At 42.4% G+C, this 22,955-nt stretch overlaps 1 protein-coding gene across 1 annotated transcript in view; it reads right to left on the reverse strand.

Annotated features, from left to right (window-relative positions):
• rab3gap1 (RAB3 GTPase activating protein subunit 1) overlaps nt 1–22,955 on the reverse strand; it is a 149,563-nt gene that overhangs the window by 66,928 nt on the left and 59,680 nt on the right. Inside the window, exons 7-10 of the mRNA XM_059966259.1 lie at nt 20,207–20,372; nt 13,984–14,083; nt 12,450–12,531; nt 1,393–1,461 (exon numbers count right to left, since the gene is read on the reverse strand). Of these exons, the coding sequence (XP_059822242.1) occupies nt 1,393–1,461; nt 12,450–12,531; nt 13,984–14,083; nt 20,207–20,372 (417 nt within the window). The remainder of the gene's footprint in view (nt 1–1,392; nt 1,462–12,449; nt 12,532–13,983; nt 14,084–20,206; nt 20,373–22,955) is intronic.

Raw genomic sequence — 22,955 nt, forward strand, 5'->3', positions numbered from 1 at the left:
TCCCTCACCTCTACCCCTATGACTCTCAACACAGGAGCCCCTCAGGGATGTGTACTAAGTCCCCTCCTTTACTCCCTGTATACCCTTGTCTGTGTCGCCACCCACAGCTCTAATCTGATAATTCATTTTGCCGACAAAACTACATTGATTGGCCTAATCTCAAACAATAACGAGGTAGCCCACAGGGAAGAAATCATCTCTCTGACACAGTGGTGTCAAGAAAACAACCTCTTCCTCAATGTTGCAAAAGCAAAGGAACTGGTTGGGAATTAGAGGAACGGAGATGGGTTAATCCCTATTGACATCAATGGATGTGGGGTTGAAAGGGTAAATGGCTTCAAGTTCCCTGGCATCCACATCACCAAGGACCTCATGTGGTCTGTACATACCAGCTGTGTGGTGAAGAAGGCACAACAGCGCCTCTTTCACCTCAGAAGGTTGAAGGAATTTGGTTTGGGCCCCCAAATCCTAAAAACTTTCTGAAGGGGCACAATTGAGAGCATCCTGACTGGCTGCATCACTGCCTGGTATGGGAACTGTATCTCCCTTAATTGAAGGATTCTGGAGTGTGATGTGGACAGCCCAGCGCATCTGCAGCTGTGAACTTCCCATGATTCAGGACATTTACAAAGACAGGTGTGAAAAAAGGGCCTAAAGGATCACTGGGGACCAATGTCACCTGAACCACAATCTATTCCAGCTGCTACCATCTGAGAAACGGTATCACAGCATAAAAGCCAGAACCAAAAGGCTCCTGGACAGCTTCTTCCACCAGGCCATCAGACTGATTAATTCTCGCTGATTTCAGTGTATTTCTATGTTACATTGACTGTTTTATTTATTATAAATTACTATGATTGCACATTTAGACATAGACATAACGTAAACATTTACTCGTATGTGAAGGATGTAAGAAATAAAGTAAATTCAATTCAATACACAGTAATAAACAGATGATACTGTTTAAAAACACAAAATGCTGGCAGAACTCAGCAGGCCAGGCAGCACCTATGGGAGGAGGTAGTGACGACTTTTCGGGCCGAAACCCTTCATCAGGAGTGATACTGTTTCCCTTCTCAGCAAAAATTATTAATTTCTCACACATAATGAATGGAACGGGACATATTTCAAGTTTAAAGACAAGTGTTATTTTTAGATTAGTTTTGCTTAAGGAAACAACTGCAGATCATGTTTTATTTTAGGCTTTCAGCATCTGCAGCATTTTGCTTTTGGACAAAAGTAGTGCATAGTTTGAATCTTTCCAAAGAAATAGTTCATTTTGTGGAAGTAGCAAAGGTTGAAATACAGTATCAACATTTCTGAGATCTATGTTTGCAAACAACATAATTTAGTTTTATGCAAAAATTTAAACTTAAGCAAATTAGTACTTACGAGTATACATCATTATCAACAATAATGCCTTCTGTAAGATGAGGCCAAGTGGTAGCTAAATGTAATTCACTAAAATAGAAATCAGTGACAATAGTTAGAATTTTAAACATTATTATTCTTAATGATTAATCATCAGTTAATGCAGTGCATATATTGACCAGACACCTAAAAGACTAGATGATCACCTATCTCTTCCAACCTGCTTCTAGAACAAGAACCATATTCATTGAAATCTTTGTACTGCTAGATTATCAATGGAGATTTGAAATCCAGATCTTCCAATTCACTGTTTAGAGTTGCATTGATTTGATTTTCACCGACATTCACAAGCTGTACGTAACAGTCCCATTTTCTAGTGACAGCTTGCTTAATGCAAGGGTTAATGCATCACAGTGGCCCTCTAACATTGGTGTGATATAATCATTCTTAAAAAAAAAAACATCTTTTCAATCTATTAGGACTGCTGCATAACAGCCTGTGATAAGCAATTTCAAAATAAATACAAGCTGGTTCAGTGAATAAAATAACCGGATCTTTACTCGGAAGCTTAGAGACTCAGGACATAGCCGTAACATCAGACTGGGGCAGCACAACGCTTTACAGTACCGGCAACCAAGGTTCAGTGGACCCCTAGCATTAACAAAAGGGGTCTGTGGATCCCAGGTTGGGACTCCTGTTTTAAACTAATTTGGCAGGATGAAGGGAACCAGAATGATAGGACAAAGGATGTGGCAGTTGGTATAGACCAGGGGTCGGCAACGTTTACCACTGAAAGAGCCAATATGGACCCATTTCCCACAGAAAACACTGGGAGCCACAAAATGAAATAACACTGCATACAACGGGTTTTTTTTTTGCCTTTATGCTATGTATAAACAAACTATAATGTGCTGCATTTATGAAATTGATGAACTCCTGCAGAGAAAACGAAATTACATTTCTGCATGCAACAAAAACATTTTGAACTCCGAAAAAAAAAGACGTTGGGTTGAAGGTTACTCCGTAGGTAGCCTACCTTGGATCGAAGAATTAAAAGAAAGCGCGCACTGGCGGGTGTCAGGCATTGGCAGTTATGATGTATATTAATAGCGATAAAAAACACGTTGTAGCGGTGTGCTACACGCAGCGCTAAAATAAAGACTGCAGTCAAAGGTAACTTTATTCGAACTAAACAGCCTTGCTTTAAAGTCTCCCTCAACCCGTCCCCGTGGGCGCGGATGCTCCAAAAGACACGTACTCACAAACCCCCGTAGGCTATCTCCCTTAGTCGGAACGGTGGCTAATTGTGAGCCGGTTCGGATGTGCCAGGAAACGGTGTCTCCGCAAAGTTTTCAGATTGTACAAGATCACCATAATCTTCAAATTTCGAATTACATTTCAAAAGCTAACAAACCACGGGGAGCCGCATCACAGAGATCAAAGAGCCGCATGTGGCTCTGGAGCCGCAGGTTGCCGACCTCTGGTATAGACCATAAGACATAGGAGCAGAAATAAGCCAGTTGGCCCATCAAGTCTGCTCCTCAATTCAATCACGGCAGATCCTTTTATCCCCTCCAGAGCCCCACTCCCCGTCCTTCTCCCTGTATTTTTTGATGACGTGGCCAATCAAGAAGATCAAGTTCTGCCTTAAGTAAACCCAACGACCAGGCCTCCACAGCGGCCTGTGGTAACAAATTCACCACCCTCTGGCTAAAGAAATTTCTCTGTATCTCTGTTTTAAATGGATACCCCTCTATTCTGAGGCTGTGCCCTCTTGCCCCATCATGGAAAACTTCCTTTCCACATCTACTCTGTCTAGGCCTTTCAACATTCAAAAGGTCTCAATGAGATTCCCTATCCTTTGAAATATCAGTGGGTACAGACCCAGAGCTACAAAATGTTTCTCGTATGATAACCTTCTCATTCCCAGAATAATGCTTATGAACCTCTTCTGAGCCCTCTCCAATGCCAGCACATCTTTTCTTAGATAAGGAACCCAAAATTGTTCCCAATACTCAAGGTGAGGCCTCACCAGTGCTTTATAAAGCCTCAGCATCACACTCCTGTTCTTACACTTTAGACCTCTTGAAATGAATGCTAACACTGCATTTGCCTTCTTCACCACTGACTCAATCTGAAAGTTGACCTTTAAGGTGCTCTGCACAAGAACTCCCAAGTCCCTTTGCATCTCAGATTTTTGGATTTTCTCCCCGTTTAGAAAATAGTGTATTCTTCTAACAAAGTGCATGGCCATGCATTTCCCAACATTATATTTCATTTGCAAAAACAAGGAAATCTGCAGATGCTGGAAATTCAAGCAACACACACAAAATGCTGGTGGAACGCAGCAGGCCAGGCAGCATCTATAGGAAGAAGCACTGTCGACGTTTCGGGCCGAGAACCTTCGTCAGGACTAACTGAAAGGAAAGATAGTAGGAGTCCCATCCCATGATCCCTTCCCTTCTCCAGCTCTGTATCCCTTTTGCCAATCACCTTTCCAGCTCTTAGCTTCACCCCACCCCCTCTGGTCTTTTATTATTTCAGATTTCCCCCTTCCCCTCCTACTTTCAAATCTCTTACTATCTTTCCTTTCAGTTAGTCCTGACGAAGGGTCTCGGCCTAAAACGTTGACACTGCTTCTTCTTATTGATGCTGCCTGGCCTGCTGCGTTCCACCAGCATTTTGTGTGTGTTGACTATATTTCATTTGCCAGTTTTTTGCCCTAAACTACCCAAGTCCTTCTGAAGGATTTTTCTTTCAACACCACCTGCTCCTCCACCAATCTTCGCATCATCTGCAAACTTGGCAACAAGGCCATCTACTCTATCTTCTAAATCATTGATATATAGCATAAAAAGAAGCGGTCCCAACACTGGCCACTGCGGAACACCACAGGTCACTGGCAGCCAACAAGAAAAGGTTCCTTTTATTCCCACTCACTGCCGCCTACCAATCACCCAATACTAGTAATTTTCCTTAACTTGCTAAGCAGCCTTGTGTGGCACCTTGTCAAAGGCATTCTGAAAATCCAAATATACAACATCCACTACATCCCCTGGCAATCTCAAGGAATTCCACAGATTTATGAAACAAGGTTTTCCTTTAAGGAAACCATGCTGACTTTGTCCTATCTTGTCCTGTGTCTCCAGGTATTCCATAACCTTATCTTCAACAATTGACTCCAACATCTTCCCAACCACTGAGGTCAGGATAACTGGTCTATAATTTCCTTTTTGCTCCCTCCCTCCTTTCCTAAAGAGTGGAGTTACATTTGCAAAGTTCCAGTTCTCCAGAACCATGCCAGAGCCCAATGATTCTTGAAAGATCATTACTAATGCCCCCATAATCGCTCTTTCAGAAACTTAGGGTGCAGTTTATCTGGTCCAGGTGACTTGTGGACCTTTAGGTCTTTCAGGTTTTTGAGCACCTTCTGCCTTGTAATAATAACTGCAGTCATTTCTCTTCCCTCACACCCTTCAACATCTGGCACACTACTAGTGTTTTCAAGTGGAAAATGATGCAAAATACTCATTTAGCTCATCGGCCATCTGCTTGGCCACTTTTATTGTTTCTCTAGCCTCATTTTCTAGCAGTCCTAGATCCACTCAGATCTCTTTTTTTTAAAATATACTTTTTCTATCCAGCTTGATATTGTTTGCTAGCATGCTTTCATATTTCATCTATTTCCTCACAATGATTCTTTTAGTTGCTTTCTGTAGCTTCTTAAAAGCTTCCCGAACTTCTATCTTCCTGCTAACTTTTCCTTTGATGTATGCCCTCTCATTCACTTTTACATTAGCTTTGACTTCCCTTGTCAGCCACGGTTGTACTATTTTGCTATTTGAGTATTTCTTTGGTTTTGAAATATATCTATCACGTATCTTCCTCATTTTTCCCAGCAATGGCTCTGCTGTCATCCCTGCCAGCATCTCCTTCCAATTTATTTTGGCCAACTTCTCTCTCATACTACTGTAATATCCTTTACTCCACTGAAATACTGCTATGTCAAACTTTACTTTCTTCCTATCAACTTTCAAACTGAACTCAATCATATTGTGATCTCTGCTTCCTAAGGGTCTCTTTACTTTAATCCCCCCCCCCCCAATCGCCTCTGATTCATTACATAACACCCAATCCAGTACAACTGATCTCCTAGTAGCCTCAATGACAAACTGTTCTAAAAAGCCATCCAACAAATTCACTCTTTTGGGATCTATTACCAACCTGATTTTCCCAATCTACCTCCATGTTAAAATCTTTCATGACTATAATATTGCCCTTTTGATACAACTTTTTTTTATCTCTCACTGTAACATGTAGTCCACATCCCAACTATTGTTTGATGGCCTGTATATAACTGCCATCAGGGTCCTTTTACCTTGCATTTTCTTAACTCAACCCACAAGGAATCAACATTTTCCAATTCTATATTCCATTCTTTACCAGCAAAGCCAAGCCACTCCCTTTTCCTACCTTCCTTTTCATCTGATGCAATGGGTCACCTTGGAAATTCAGCTCCCAATAACAACTTTCAGCCACAATTCAGTGATGGCCACAATATCATACCTGACAATCTGTAATAATGCAACAAGCTCATCCACTTTATTTCTTATTCTCCATGCACTGAGATATAACTGAGTACTATACAGTCGGCCCTCATCTGCGAATTCCACATGCACGAATTCAACCAACTGCGAATCGCGAAAACCTGGAAGTGCTCTTCGAGCACTTGCTGTTCGAGCATGTACAGACTTTTTTTCTTGTCATTATTCCCTAAACAATGCAGTATAATAACTATTTTACATAGCATTTACATTGTATTAGGTATTATAAGTAATCTAGAGATGATTTAAAGTATACAGGAGGACGTGCATGGGTTATTGTGGATCGGGATCGAAAAAAATCAGAAGTTCTCTTACTTGGTAAGTTGGAACAGGTACATCTGGTATCATTTAGCATCAGTTAGTCAAATGTTTGTCTTAGTATATAGTATATGTTTTACCTTTCTATGCATATAAAACAATTAAGAACGTATGTTTCAGCGCTGGGCTCGGGAACTTCTTCCCGAGTTCAATCCAGTGACAAACTGCTATCGAGTGCGCTCTCCACTGTGCCGGGTTGATGAGAGGATCAAAAACCCAAAACCCAATAATTAAACCACTGCACTGCTTAGTAATAATTGTAGCTTTCATCGGGGCACAGCCTTTCTCACTTTATCCACTAAAATTGTTCCGATCGTTGACTAACTATAGCCTAACGCTTTTCCAATGACCTATGGCGTTTCACCTCTTTCCGATCACTTTATTATTTTGACTTTATTTTCAATCGCAATCGTGATTATTTTCGTGAACAGAAACACTGCAGATTCAGATCTCTGCTGCTGGGTCCTAACGTCCACTACACTGAGACAGGTTAAATAAGGTCTGGGGTTCCGCTGGGTCCTAGGATCCAACGTATTGAGACAGATTGAATAAGGGTCTTGAGCATCCGCGAATCTTGGTATCCGCAAGGGGTCCCGAAACCAATCCCTCGCGGATAAGGAGGGCCGACTGTAATTGCTATCCTTTTTGATTCCGCATCCCTAATGCACTGATACTCTGTTGGTTGCAATTTCATCCTATCATCTGCCTACCTTTCCTGACAGGGCAGGCAGATGCTACAACTAGATTCAGAGTGTAGTGAGATTGTGAGGAAGGACAGGCAAAAGACTGGGCAAAATTGCATTCAATGGGATGAATTAAAGTGTACCAGAGGGCCAAAATCAAAAAGGGTGATGAAAGCTGGACTGAAGTTGTTATACTTGAATGCACACAGAATACAAAATACAATAGATGATCTTGTAGTGCAGTTAGATTGGCAGGTAAAATATCGTGGGCATCAGTGAGTTGCAGTTGAAAGATTATAGTTGGGAGCTAACAACCAAGAATACAAATTGTATTGAAAGGACAGGCAGGTAAGTAGAGGGGGTGGTGTGTATCTATTAGTAAAAAATGAAATCAAATGCTTAGAAAGATCGGAAGTTGTAGAAACCTTTTGGTCGAATTAAGAAACTGCAAGTGTAAGGAGACCCTGTTGGGAGTTATTTACAAGCCTCCAAACAGTAGATCATTAGAAATAAGAGCAGAATTAGGCCACTCAGCCCCATCAAATCTGCTCCTCCTTTCTATTATGGCTGATCTCAGATCCCACATAACTCCATACACCTGCCTTCTCGCCATTTCCTTTGATGTCGTGATATGTGTATAGGGTTGAGTGGGATCCAGGATCAGCTATGATGGAAGGCAGGGCAGTCTTGATGGGCTGAATGGCCTAATTCTGCTTCTATGGTTTTATCCCTTGATGCCCTGACCAATCAGGAAACGATCAGCTTCCACTTTAAATATACTCAGAGTTAGGTTCCACAAATTCACCACTCACTGGCTAAAAAAATTCCTCCTTACCTCTGTTCTAAAAGGTTGCCCTTCAATTTTGAGGCTGTGACCTCTAGTTCTGGATACCCCCAACATATGAAACATCCTCTCCACATCCACCCTATCTGTCCTTTCAAGATTCGGTAGGTTTCAATGAGAAAGGAACAAGATGTTCAACGGTTTCATTTAATCAGAGAATGTGTACAATATTCAACCCAAAATTCTCACTCTCCACATAAGTAGGCTAAAAATTACAACAGGTGATAGAAAAGGCATGTAAAAAAGGCAATGGAGGAGCTTCAATATGCAAACAAATTGGAAAATCAGATCTGGAATTTGTAGAATCCCTATGAGACGGATTTTTAGAGCAGCTTGTGGTTGAGCCCACTAAGGAAAAGCCATTTTGGATAGGATGGTGTGTAATGACTCATATTTGATTAGGGAGCTAAAGACAAAGGAACCCTTAGGAGAGAGTGATCATGATAGAATTCATCCTGCAGTTTGAGAGGGAAAAGCTAAAATTAGATGTATCCATATTAGAATGGAGTAAAGGGAATCGCAGAGGCATGAGAGAGGAGTTAACCAAAGTTGACTGAAATGGGGATGCTAGAAGGATGAGGCCAGAATAGCAATGGCTGGAGTTTCTAGGGGAAATTCTGAAGGTGCAGGAAAAATACATCCCCAACATGAACAAGTATTCTAAAGGGAGGATGAGGCAACTGTGGTTGACAAGGAAGTCAAAGACAACACAAAAGCAAAAGAGAGTGCAAATAATATAGCAAAAATTACTGGGAAGGTAGGAGGATTGGGAAGCTTTTTAAAAACTAACAGAAGGCAACTAAAATAGCCATTAAGAGAAAAGATGAAATATGAAGGTAAGCTAGCCAATGATATAAAACATGATACAAAAATATTTTTATCAGCTACAGTTTATATTAAAAAAAATCAAAGAGAGATGAGAGTAGATATTGGAACACTGGAAGATGACACCGGAGACATAAAAATGGGGGACAAAGAAATGGCAGATAAAATAGATAAGTATTTTGCATCAGTCTTCATTGTGTAAGACACTAGCAGAATGCCAGAAATACTATTAATCAGGAGAAGGTGCTTGGGAAGCTGAAAGGTCAGAAGGTAGATTAGTTACCTAGACCACACGGACTACACCCCAGTTTTCTGAAAGAGGTGGCTGAGGGATTGTGGAGAAATGAGTAATGATCTTTCAAGAATCACTAGATTCTTGAATATTTGGAAAATTGCAAATGACACTCCACTCTTTCAGAAGGGAGGGAATTACAGGCCAGTTAGCCTGACCTCAGTGGTTTGGAAAATGATGGAGTCTATGATTAAGGATGAAGTTTTGGAGTACTTAGAGGCACATGACAAAATAGAACAAAGACAACATAATTTCCTTAAGGGAAAATCATACCTGACAAATTTGTGGAAATTATTTGAGAAGTAACAGGCAGGATAGATAAAGGAGTCAGTGGATGTTGTTTATTTAGATTTTCATAAGGCTTTTGACAAGGTGCCTCGCATGAGGATGCATAATAAGACCCTATGATATTACAGGAAAGATACCAGCATAGATGGAAGATTAGCTAACTAGCAGAAGGCAAAGAATGGGAATATAAGGGGCTACCTGTGACTAGCAGTGTTCCGCAGGGGTCCATGCTGGGACCACTTCTTTTAATATTATATACCAATGATTTGGATGAAGGAATTGATGGCCTTGTGGCCAAGTTTGCAGGCGAGGGACAGATAGTGTTAAGGAAACAGGGATCACAGAAGGACTTTTGACAGATTGGGAGGATGGGTGAAGAAGTGGCAGATGGACTAGAGTGTACAAGTTCATGAGCCCACACTTTAGTAGAAGGAATAAGAGCACAAACAATTTTCTAAATAGGTAGAAAATGCAAAAATCAGAGGTGCAAAGGAACATGGGAGTCCTTGTGCAAGATTCCCTAAAGGTTAACTTGCAGGTTGAGTCAGTGCTAAGGAAGGCAAATGCAGTGAAACATCGAAACACAGAAAACCCACAGCACAATACAGGCCCTTCAGCCCCCAAAGTTGTGCTGAACATGTCCCTACCTTAGAAATTACTAGGTTTACCTATAGCTCTCCAGCTTACTAAGCTCCATGTACCTATCTAAAAATCTCATAAAAAGCCCTATCGTATCTGCATCCACCACCATTGCTGGCAGCCCATTCCACACACTCACCACTCTGAGTAAAAAACTTACCCTGACATCTCCTCTCCCCAGCACCTTAAACCTGTGTCCTCTTGTGGCAACCATTTCAACCCTGGGAAAAAGTCTCTGATTATCCACACGACCAATGACTCTCATCATCTTATACACCTCTATCAGGTTACCTCTCATCCTCTGTCGCTCCAAGGAGAAAGGGCTGAGTTCACTCAACCTATTCTCATAAGTCATGCTCCCCAATCCAGGCAACATCCTTGTAAATCTCCTCTGCACCATTTCTATGGCTTCCACCTCTTTCCTGAAGTGAGGCGACCAGAACTGAGTACAGTACTCCAAGTGGGGTCTGACCAGGGTCCTTTATAGCTGCAACATTACCTCTCGGCTCCTAAATTCAATTCCACAATTGATGAAGGCCAATACACCGTACGCCTTCTTAACTACCACTCGTTTCAAGGGGTTCAGAATACAAGAGCAGGATGTGATGCTGAGGCTTTATAAGACACTGGTAAGGCCTCACCTTAGTATTGTGAACAGTTTTGGGCTACTTATCCAAGAAAAGATGTACTGGCATTGGATAGGATTCAGAGGAGGTTCACAAGGATGATTCTGGCAATGAATGAGTTATCATATGAGGAATTTTTGATGGCTCTGGGCCTGTACTCACTGGAATTTAGAAGGTTGAGGGGGGGGGATCTTACTGAAACCTTTGTTAAAAGGCCTTGACAGAGTAGATGGGGAAAGGATGACCAGAATAAGAGAGCACAGCCTCAAGATAGAAGGGTGTTCATTTAAAACAGAAATGCAGAGAAATTTCTTTAGCCAGAGGGTGGTGAAATCTGTGGAATCCACTGACACAGATGGCTATGCAGGCTAAGTCATTGGGCATATTTAAGGCAGAGGTTGATAGGTTCTTCATTAATCAGGGAGTGAAAGGTTATTGGGAAGAAGACAGGAGAATGATGCTGAGAGTGGTAATGTCAGCCACAATGGAACTATGAAGCAGCATCAATAGGACAAATGGCCTAATTCTGTTCTCATGTCTTATGGTATCTGAACATAGACCTCTGACCAGCAATCCCATTTCATATTGGAATCCCATAAACACTGCAAATTCAGCATCAACTATATCCTGTCAATTTTCAAAATCACATATTTGGACTGCTACCTACAACAGATTCAAAAATTATACTCATAGATCAAAGGACTGTTGGCTATCATTACGGGACTGTAAATAAAAGGAGGAAACAGTAGATAAAATTGCAATTTTTTTTGAAATGTTTGAAATGTAATTAAGAGTTGTAGAACTCTTTTGTATAGAATCAGTCCTTTGGCTCTTCTAGTCTGTGCTGAACCATTAAGCTGCCTAGTCCCATCGACTTGCACACGTACAGGCAAATCGGATTTATTTAGTTTAGCATCATAATCAGGGCAGGCATAGTGCACCCAAGGGCCTGTTTCTGGGCTGTCTTGTACACTCAAATTAAGTCTGTTCAAGGAGGAACTTGATATTTTTCAAATGGCTGCAGGGATCAACGGCGATAGGGAGAAAGCTAGAACAGGAAATTGAATCTGAATGTTTAATTATGAATGGCAAAGCAGGCTCAAGGGGCCAAATGGCCTCACTCCTGCTTCTATTAATTTTGGTCTCTATTTTCCATTCAGCGTGGAATGGGTGATGTACAATTTTAGCTCAAGGTGGAACTTTGTTGGAAAGAAGCCTTGTTTTCACAAATTACATCATTTACTTTGACACTATAATGAAAGCAAATGCAATTTGCACCAGGTTATCAATATTGATCTGATGGGTGGAGAAGAACGATCATTCTGATAACAATAATAATTTCTGTGTTCACCAAATGTTTCATAATACAAAAATCACTGAGGGCATACATATTGATTTACTGTGTGTATGAGATACAAATAAAAATTATTCTTATCCACCATGCTTTTCGAAAAAGGACTAATTTGTGTGTATTGATGACAAAAAAGAACCAAGCCAAGAGTTGCATTTACAGCAATTCAAAAAAAACAAACAGGTTTTCTACTTAAGACCTATTCAGTGAGTTAAGACTTCGTTGAAGACCTAGTACATTTCTGACAGAAAACTCAGACATCCATCTCTCTAGTTTAAAGTAACGCTGCTGATGAATTGATAGGGATGGGTAATTATTCGAAAGGTGCAAAGAGACTATAAGGGAAGATAAGTGCATTCTTAGATTTATAGTGCGTGGCTCCACATATCAATTCTTTTTCAAAGCAATAAATTTATCGAGGTAATGAGTTATTTTTGCTTATCTCCGTCAACCACACTACTATTTAACTGGGTGGGGAAATAAGACTCAAACAGTATACCATCTAAATCCCCCTCAGACATATGAAATTTAACTTTATTGACTGTAAAACACTCAGATGTATTACAGGGTCAGATACCGCTTGTAGCAGAATTTTCACTCAGCCTCACCTAATAGGGTCTTCACATGCTCCAAATGGTAACTTTCCAAATTCTAGACCACCCACCTCTCCTCCAACCAATGCATCAAAATCTACAAAAAAGAAAAAAACTTTGAACCATTTATAAAACAACCATAATGTTAACATACATCAACCATGCAGAAATTACTCTTCCTTTATTTCCAAATTATAGAAACAGGTAAAGTACCATGTAATACCATGCTATTCAAGTCAAGTTTATTGTCATTTAACTATCTACACGCAGATAGAAACAAGACAAGGATTCTCCGAACCAACGTGTATAGTAGTAGACGTAACACACAATAACTTAGGAAGTAAAGATAAACTCAACTGATGAGTCACACATAAATAACAAACTAAAGTGCATAAATTGAATATTGTAAGGTACGGAACAGATTAACCAGTGGCACTTTGAATAAGAGGCAAAAGGGAGTTCAGAAGCTTAATGGGTTCGGGGAAGAAACGGCTTCCCATCTTGTTTTTATGCATCTAAGTCTCCTGCCTGATGATAGAACCTTAGAGGATGTTGGATGGATGGATGGATGGGTAGGAACCTTAGTAATACCAAGGGCCCTGCATATGCAGCGCTCCTGATAAATGTCCTTGATGAATGATAGGGAGACCCCTATGATCCTCTCAGCTGTTCTCACAGTCCTTTGTTGGGACTTCTGGTCTGATTCTCAGCTATTCCCAATCCAGATGGAGATGCAGCTTGTCAGGACTCTCAATGGTGTTCCTATAAAACACATGAGGGAGGGAGGGAGGTTGGGAGTGGGAGGAGCCTTGCTTGCCTCCATCTTCTTAGTAAGTGGAGGCGCTGCTGTGCCTTCTTGTTCAGGGAGGAAATATCAAGGAACCAGGTGAAGCCACCTGTGATGTGAACTCTCAGGAACTTGGTGCACTTAACTCTCTCTCAGAGGGTATGGTTCACCTAAATAAAGGATAAATATCCTGTCTCCTCCTGTAATACTCAATGTACTGTTGTAATGAAATAATTTATACAGATGACATAATAGTTTCTCACTGTACTGTATATGTGGCAATAATAAACTAATTTACCATTGAAGTAGATATAGTCTGAATACTTGAACTTTATCATAGAAACATAGAAAACCTACAGCATAATACAGGCCCTTCCGACCACAAAGTTATGCCGAACATGTCTCTACCTTAGAAATTACTAGGCTTACCTATAGCCCTCTATTTCTCTTAGCTCCATGTATCTGTCCAGAAGTCTCTTCAGAGACCCTATCGTATCCGCCTCCACCACTGTTGCCGGCGTGGTACATCCCACGTACTTGCCACTTTGTGTAAAAAAACTCCGCTGTACCTACTCCCCAGCACCTGAAAACTGCGCCCCCTTGTGGCAACCATTTCAGCCCTAGGAAAAAGCCTCTGTCTATCCACACACATCAATGCCTCTCATCACCTTATACACCTACATCAGGTCACCTCTCATCCTCTGTTGCTCCAAGAATCATGTGCAATTGCAAGTTTTAAAATTACAACATGGAAAATCCTACCTGGTGGTTGCTGAGGCCAAGAATACTGCTGCCAATCTTGAAGGATATAAGTAAACCGAATAGCTACGTTTATTGGGGGCAAAGGCGTCAAAGGGCACCCCTAAAAGATAAAATAGAAAGAGACCAAATTAGTGGGCTATTTGATTCCAATACCATTTAAAATCTCACACGAACATAAGCTTAGCTAATGAAATAATGCTCGTCAGGATTAGAAACAGAAGCAGGAATCAACCATGAGGTATAAGGCATCTTCCACCATTCAATAAGATAATGGGTGATGTTCGATTTTAATGTCATTCCCCTATAATGGCCCTGTATCACACAATTCCTATCATTTCTAAATGGGTGATGCTCTGTCTTTAAGTCATTCCCCCATTGTTCTACCTACCAATCATACCCAAAATCTACTAATCTCTGGCATGACTACCTTGTTACAACTGAAGGTTTGTGTTCCGAGAAAATCATGATTTTCTGTAAAACAAAGTCAAATCAACAAAATGTACCATGTCTGAACAACTGGCATCCTTTCACAGTCACCTCAATAATAAGCATATGCTTTGAGAGGCTGGTCAAAGACTACATCTGTAGCATGCTACCACCCACAATGGGCCCCTACAATTCACCTACCGACACAACCAATCGACAGATGACGCAATAGCCACAGCTCTGCACACCATCTTTACTCATCTGGAGACGGATGCCTATGTGAGAATGCTGTTCTTGGACTACAAACCAACATTCAACACCACAATTCCCTCCAGGCTTGACAAGAAGCGCAGACATCTCGGCCTTCACCTTGCCTTGCGCTGCTGGATCCTGAACTTCTTGTCAGATCACTGGCAGGTGGAAGAGTGGGCTCCCTTACACTACCCATCTGACCCACAACACAGGTGCCCCTCAGGGCTATGTCCTAAGCTCTCTCCTTAACTCTGTGTATGCCCATGACTGTGTCGCCACCCACAGCTCCAAACTGCTAATTAAATTTGCTGATGATACTACATTGATTAGCCTTATCTCAAATAATAACAAGGCAGCCTACAGAGAAGAATTACACCCTGACACAGTACTGTCAAGAGAACAACCTCTCCCTCAACGCAAAAACAAAAGGAATTGGTTGTGGACAACAGGAGGAATGGAGACAGGCACCAGACATCAATGGATCTGGGGTTCAGATATGAGAGTAAACAGCTTTAAGCTCCTCGGCATCCACATCACCGGGGATCTCACGTTGTCTGTACGCACCAGCTGTGTGGTGAAAAAGGCACAACAATGTCACTTTCACCTCAGAAGAAGTTTGGTATAGAAATCCTAAGAACTTTCTACAGAGGCACAATTGAGAGCATCCTGACTGGCTGCATCACTGCCCAAACTTTGAGATCTTCAGGCCCAGAGCTCAAAAAAAGTGGTGTAATGGACTTTTAACATTGTAAACCAGTGAGTTGTTTGCTGTCATTCTGCTTGCTGGGAAAATGGAGACACCTTCTTCTCCCTCATTAGGATGAGAGAGAACCTGTAGTATGTCATATACCGGGTGAAACACCAAGTTTTTGGGGTATTGGAAATCTGAGATTTTGCTATTGCTTTGCTCAGGTTTGTGTGCTCAGTGGCAGGTGCCAATGCTTTTTTTTGCCAACTGGGGGGGGGGGAGGGGGATTGTTGCTTGCTGCCGCTTACACGTGGGATAGAAGGGAGCTCGGGGGGGGGACTTTGGGGTTCTAACATCTGTCATTCATTCTTTAGGGCACTCTGTTTTTGTAGATGGTTGCAAAGAAAAAGCATTTCAGGATTATATTGTATACATATCTCTGACTGTAAACTGGACCTTTGATATGGGAACTATACTTAGCTTAATCATGGGACTGTGCAGAGAGTGGTGCGAACAGCCCAGCACATTTATAGATGTGAACTTCCCACTATTCAGGACATTTACAAAGACAGGTGTGTAAAAAGAGTCCAAAGGATCATTGGGGACCTGAGTCACTCCAACCACAAACAGTTCCAGCTGCTACCATTCGGGAAACAGTACCGCAGCATAAAAGCCAGGCTCTGGGACAGCTTTTGTATAAAAAGGATGGGTTGCACTTGAATCCAAGATGGACCAATATACGGGTGGGAAGGTTTGCCAAGGCTATTGGGGAGAGTTTAAACTAGAATTGTTGCGGAGTGGGAACCAAACTGGATGAAGGAAAGGGAGGATAGGCAGGTGATAGAGAAGGGACGCACTCAATCCGATGGTTTGAAATGTGTCTATTTTAATGCGAGGAGTATCGTGAATAAAGTGGATGAGCTTAGAGCGTGGATCAGTACTTGGAGCTATGATGTTGTGACCACTACATGATGGTGCGTGGGCAGGAATGGCTTCAACAAGTGCCAGACTAGATGTTTCAGAAAGGATAGAGAGGGAGGCAAAAGCGGTGGGGATGTGATACTGTTTATCAGAGATAGTGTCATGGTCGTAGAAAAGGAGGAACTCATGGAGGGGTTGTCTACGGAGTCTCTGTAGGCGGAAGTTAGAAATAGGAAAGGGTCAATAACAATACTGGATGTTTTTTTTATAGAACACCCAATAGTAAGAGGGACATTGAGGAGCAGATAGGGAAACAGATTCTAAAAAGGAGTAATAACAACAGGGTTATTGTGGTTGGGTATTTGAATTCCCCAAATATCGACAGGCATCTCCCAAGAGTGAGGGGTTTAGACGGGGTAGAGTTTGTTAGGTGCAGTTGGACTGTTAGGGAGGGTAAGTGAATGATAAGACAAAATTGCAGCTAGCAGGGTGAACATCAGTGTATTAGAGATGCAAAATCAAAAAGGGTAGCAAATAAAGTACTCAATGCATGGAGTATAAGAAATAGGGTGGATGATCTTGTTGCACTTTTACAGGTTGTCAGGTATGATACTGTGGCCATCACTGAATAGTGGCTGAAGGATGGTTATAGTTGAGAACTGTATATCCAAGTTGACACATTGTATCGGATGGTTAGGAAAGGAGGAGGAGGAGGTGTGGCTCGGCTCTGCTGGTAAAGAATTGCATCAAATCAATAGAAAAATTTGACACAGGATTGGAAGATTTTGAACCCTTGAGCATTGAACTAAGAAAGTGCAAGGGTAAAGGTCTCTGATGGTAGTTATATACAAGCCTCCAAAAAGTAGCAGGAATGCAGACTACAGATTACAACAGGAAATAGAAAAGGCATGTGAAAAAGGGCAATGTTACGATAGTCATGGGAGATTTTAACATTTAGGTAGATTGGTGTGTTCAGGATGGTTTCTTGACACAATAAGTAGATAAGCCAACTAGAGGACAGGCTGTACTTGATCTGGTATTGGGAAATCAACCTGGTCAGGTGTCAGTGGGAGAGCATTTTGGAGATAGTGATCACAATTCTATCTCCTTTACCATAGCATCAGAGAGGGATAGGAACAGACAAGTTAGGGAAACGTTTAATTGGGGTAAGGGACAATACAAGGCTATCAGGCAGGAACTTGTAAGCATAAATTGGAAACAGATGTTCTCAGGGAAATGTACAGAAGAAATGTGGTATATGTTCAGGGGATATTTGCATGGGGTTCTGAGTAGGTATGTTCCAATGACACATGGAAAGGATGGTAGGGTACAAGATCTGTGGTGTACAAAGGCTGTTGTAAATCTAGTCAAGAAGAAAAGAAGACCTTACGAAAAGTTCAAAAAGCTTGGTAGTGATATGAATCTAAAAGATAATGCTAGCAGGAAGGAGCTTAAGAATGAAATTAGGAGAGCCAGAAGGGGCCATAAGAAGGCCTTGGTGGACAGGATTAAGGAAAACCCCAAGGCACTCTACAAGTATGTGAACAGGAGGCTAGGCATCTGTGAGTTTCGTGAGACCATGGATTTGCACCTTGGAAGGTTTCCAGGGCGCAGGCCTGGGCAGGGTTGTATGGGAGACCTGCAGTTGCCCAAGCTGTAAGCCTTTCTCTCTCCACACCACCGATGTTGTCCAAGGGAAGGGCACTAGGACCCAAGCAGCTTGGCACAGGTGTCATCACAGAGCAATGTGGTGTTAAGTGCCTTTCGCAAGGACACAACACGTTGCCTAAGCTGAGGCTCGAACCAGTGACTTTCAGATCACTAGTCCGATTTCTTATCCACTAAGCCACGCGCCAACACATAGCAGGAGGATAAGACGTGAGAGAATAGGACCAATCAAGTGTGACAATGGAAAAGTGTGTATGCAACCGGAGGAATTAGTGGAAGTACTCAATGAATACTTTGCTTCAGTATTCACTATGGAAAAGGATCTTGGCAATTGTAGGGATGACTTGCAGTGGACTGAAAAGCTTGAGCATGTAGATATTAAGAAAAGGGATGTGCAGGAGCTTTTGGAAAGCATCAAGTTGAATAAGTCACCTGGACCAGATGGGTTGTACCCCAGGCAACTATGGGAAGCGAGGTAGGAGACTGCTGAGTTTCTGGCAACGACCTTTGCATCATCAATGAGAATGGGAGAGGTTCCAGAGGATTGGAGGGCTGTGGATATTCTCCCCTTATTCAAGAAAGGGAGTAGAGATAGCCCAGGAAATTATAGTCCAGTGAGTCTTACGTCAGTGGTTGGTAAGTTGATGGAGAAGATCCTGAGAGGCAGGATTTATGAACATTTGGAGAGGCGTAACATGATTAGGAACAGTCAGTATGGCTTTGTCAAAGGCAGGTCATGCCTTACAAGACTGATTGAATTTTTTGAGGAAGTGATTAAACACATTTACGAAGGTAGAGCAGTAGATGTAGTGTATATGGATTTTAGTAAGGCATTTGATAAGGTACCCCATGCAAGGCTTTTTGAGAGAGTAAGGAGGCATGGGATCAAAGGGGACATTGCTTTGTGGATCCAGAACTGGCTTGCCCACAGAATGCAAAGAGTGGTTGTAGACGGGTCATATTCTGCATGGAGGTCGGACACCACTGGTGTGCCTCAGGGATCTGCTCTGGGACCCCTACTCTTGGTGATTCTTACAAATGACCTGGATGAGGAAGCGGAGGGATGGGTTAGTATATTTGCTGATGATACAAAGATTCAGGATGTTGTGAATGGTGTGGAGGGCTGTCAAGAGGTTACAATGGGGCACTGATAGGATACAAAACTGAGCTGAGAAGTGGTAGATGGAGTTCAACCCAGATAAGTGTGAAGTGGTTCATTTGGTAGGTCAAATATGATGGCAGAATATAGCATTAATGGTAAGACTCTTGGCAGTGTGTAGGATCAGAGTGATCTTGGGGTCCGAGTCCACAGGACACTCAAAGCTGCCATGCAGGTTGACCCTGTAGTTAAGAAGACATATGGTGCATTGACCTTCATCAATCGTGGGATTGAGTTTCAGAGCTGAGAGGTAATGTTGCAGCTACATAGGACCCTGATCAGACCCCACTTGGAGTACTGTGCTCAATTCTGGTCGCCTCACTACAGGAAGCATGTGGAAACCACAGAAAGGGTGCAGAGGAGATTTACAAGGATGTTGCCTAGAATGCAGAGCATGCCTTATGAGAATAGGTTGAGTGAACTCAGCCTTTTTTCTTTGGAGCGACGGAGGATGAGAGGTGACCTGATAGAGGTGTGCAAGATAATGAGAGGCATTGATCGTGTGGATAGTCAGAGCCTTTTCCCCAGGGCTGAAATGGCTAGCATGAGAGGGCATAGTTTTAAGATGCTTGGAAGTAGGTACAGAGGAGATGTCAGGGGTAAGTTGTTTTTTTTAATAAACACAGAGAGTGGTGAGTGCGTGGAATGGGCTGCTGGCAGCGGTGGCGGCAGTAACGATAGGGTCTTTTAAGAGACTCCTGGGTGGCTACATTGAGCTTAGAAAAATAGAGGGCTATGGGTAAAGCCTAGGTAGTTCTAAGGTAGGGACATGTTCGTTGTGGGCCAAAGGGCTTGTATTGTGCTGTATGTCTTCTATGTTTCTGTGTTCTATGTAGTTTTACTCACTAAGCTCCATTTATTAAGACTAGGCTAATGTTTCCCACCATTAAAAATTAACTTCATTAGATTTGAAGCAGAATTCAGAATATTATTAATAATCAGTGGAAAATCTGAAAGAATACAGAGAAAGTCTGGGCTAAGACTAACTGGTTTATTTTTCGAAGTGACTACGAACATACGGCGGGCAAAACAACTTTGTTCAATATTGCAAAATTTTGTGATTCCAGTTATATACTGTAAAGCAGATTCCCGTATCTAAAAATACTTACAATCTTGGATTTAAAAACATCCAGAAGACCTGACAGATGATTATACTGATTTGGTGCTTTCCGAAGATGAACCATTTCAAAATCTGTCCGGATACCAGGGCCTTCGCATACACCGACGTACATTCGCCGCGACCTTTGTTGAATTTGCACAAACAGGGCCACCTGACTAATTTAAAATACATAATTACTCAATTCACTTAACTCTACAATGATCCATCAATAAATGCTATCACCACTAAGGGATCAGATTTTTTTAAAATTATGCAGTTGCTATATTTCAGCTGCATCTTTTCAAACATGAACTTTACTTTTACAATGGTGTAAACTTCCAAGCTTCACACCACATGGTAGAAAGAACAGAAACAAATTCCTCGACCAAAGCGCTGATTAAGGTTTATCAAAAACAGGCCATGATCTATAATTGGATGGGGTGAGGGACTTTACCTAATGGAAACCAAAGTATGGGCCAATGGAAGGGTAGGAGAGGAACCACCAGAATCATTCTGAAATTATCGATAAACCAACTGTTTGAAATCAAATAACCATTCCTCCTGTCTCAGGGTTGGGTGTGTCTGTACCCTCACCACCCAGTCCCCAACCCGGAACTCCTTCATCCGACATCCTTCCCACAGTACTCCACCCTCGCCATTCCCAAACTGCCTTTGCTCTACCAGATTTACAAACTTGCTCTATGCTGCATGTTGACAAATACAATGCTGTGCAAAAGTATCAGATACACTAGCTATATATGCCGTAGACTTTCGCACAGTATTGTGTGTGGTCTAAAATAAAGACAAACTCAAATACTAGATGATACGTTACATCACAATCCAAAATATTTTCAATGTCTTAATGCCTAAAAGCTAATATTAAAGACAGTAATATTGATGCTTTACAAGAAATGGGCAGAAATACCCTGTACTAACAATGACAGCTGACACAACTGAATTAGCCATTGATACCGTCTTAAGTAAATAGGCAAATTTCAATATACAGTAGGTCACCATATAACAGAAAATGATCAGAATTGTTTAAGACCACAGAATACATCATCACCAAGTGGAATTAGAAGTTTTCTATTCGCACACTGGTGTATTTTGGAGAGGGAAGGAAAGCAGCCAGATGTCTTTGTATACATATAGGTACAAATGGCATAGGAAGGAAAAGCAATGAGGTCCTTAAGAGAGAATTCAGAAAGCTGGGCAGAAAGCTGAGAAGCAAAACTTCCAAGGTAGTAATTTCTGGATTGCGACCTCTGCAATGTCATGTACCAGTGAGGGTAGAAATAGGATAATTTGGCAGCTAAATACATTAGCTGGTGCAGGGAGCAGGGCTTCAGGTTCTTGGATCATTAGGATCTCTTCTGGGAGAGATATGACCTGCACCTGAACTCAAGGGGGTCCAATATTCTCACGGGCAGGTTTGTTAGAGCTGTTGGGGAGCGTTTAAACTAATTTGGCAGGGGGTGGAAACCGGAGTGAAGAGACTCAGGATAGGACAGATGGTAAGCAAGCAATCGGGAGCAAGTTACAGCTTGTGATTCAGCTGGGAGCTCAGAGAATTCGACCGTGTAGGTAGGATTTAAGCCTACCTGGTCAATACATGTGGAGGAGGGAGAACTGCGCAGGCGCGAGTGACGTCAGCGTCGAGTGCGCACTTTAAAAGGCAGGACTTCTTTTTAGAGCGGGCAGCGGAGTCCGTGGAAGCAGAGTCCTGGGCTTTGGCTAAGTGGGCTTCGGCGTAAGGGGACTTCGGTAAGCCTGTGTGACTGCTCGCAGAGGGGAAGAAGGTAAGGTCGATAGGTGCTTTTTAGACTTATTCTATTATTTCAGTTCAGGTATGGGGGAGACAGTCAGAGCAGTGGTGTGCTCCGTATGCAGTATGTGGGAAGTCAGGGTCAACACAGTTGTCCCTGATGACCACACCTGCAAGAGGTGCGTCCAGCTGCAGCTCCTATCAGCCCGAGTTAGGGAGTTGGAGCTGGAGCTGGATGAACTACGGATCATTCGGGAGGCAGAGGCAGAGATAGATAGGAGTTATCAGGAGGTAGTCACACAAAAAAACCAAGAAGTAGGCAGACGGGTGACGGTCCAGAGAGGCAGGGGGCGCAGGCAGAGAGAGCAGAGCACCCCTGCGGCCATTCCCATTAACAATAAGTATACCGTACTGGATACTGTTGATGGGGATGACCTACCAGGAATGAGTTGTAGTGGTCCTGCCTCTGGCACAGAGGTTGAACCCTCAACTAGAAAGGGGAGGAGGGAAGAGAAGAGAGCGATAGTTTTAGGGGATTCTATAGTCAGGGGGGCAGATAGGAGGTTTTGTGAGGCAGATCAGGAGTCTCGGATGGTATGTTGCCTCCCTGGTGCCAGGGTCCGGGATATCTCAGATCGGGTGCAGGCTATTCTTGAGAATGAGGGCATGAACCCAGATGTAGTGGTCCATGTAGGGACCAACGATGTAGGTAAGGTGAGTGAGGGGGTCCTGCTTAGAGAGTTCAGGGAGTTAGGAGTGAAGCTGAAAGGCAGGACCTCCAGGGTGACAATCTCGGGATTGCTACCTGTGCCACGTGCGAGTGAGGCGAAGAATAGAATGATTATGCACATCAATACGAGGCTGAGAGCATGGTGCAGGAAGGAAGGGTTCAGGTTTTTGGATAATTGGTCTTTGTTCCAGGGACATTGGGATCTGTTTCGAAGGGACGGTCTACATTTGAACCGGAGGGGTACTAACATTCTTGCAGGAGTGT

This window comes from Hypanus sabinus, chromosome 4 (assembly GCF_030144855.1).
Source record: "Hypanus sabinus isolate sHypSab1 chromosome 4, sHypSab1.hap1, whole genome shotgun sequence".
In the NCBI taxonomy this organism is placed as follows: domain Eukaryota; kingdom Metazoa; phylum Chordata; class Chondrichthyes; order Myliobatiformes; family Dasyatidae; genus Hypanus; species Hypanus sabinus.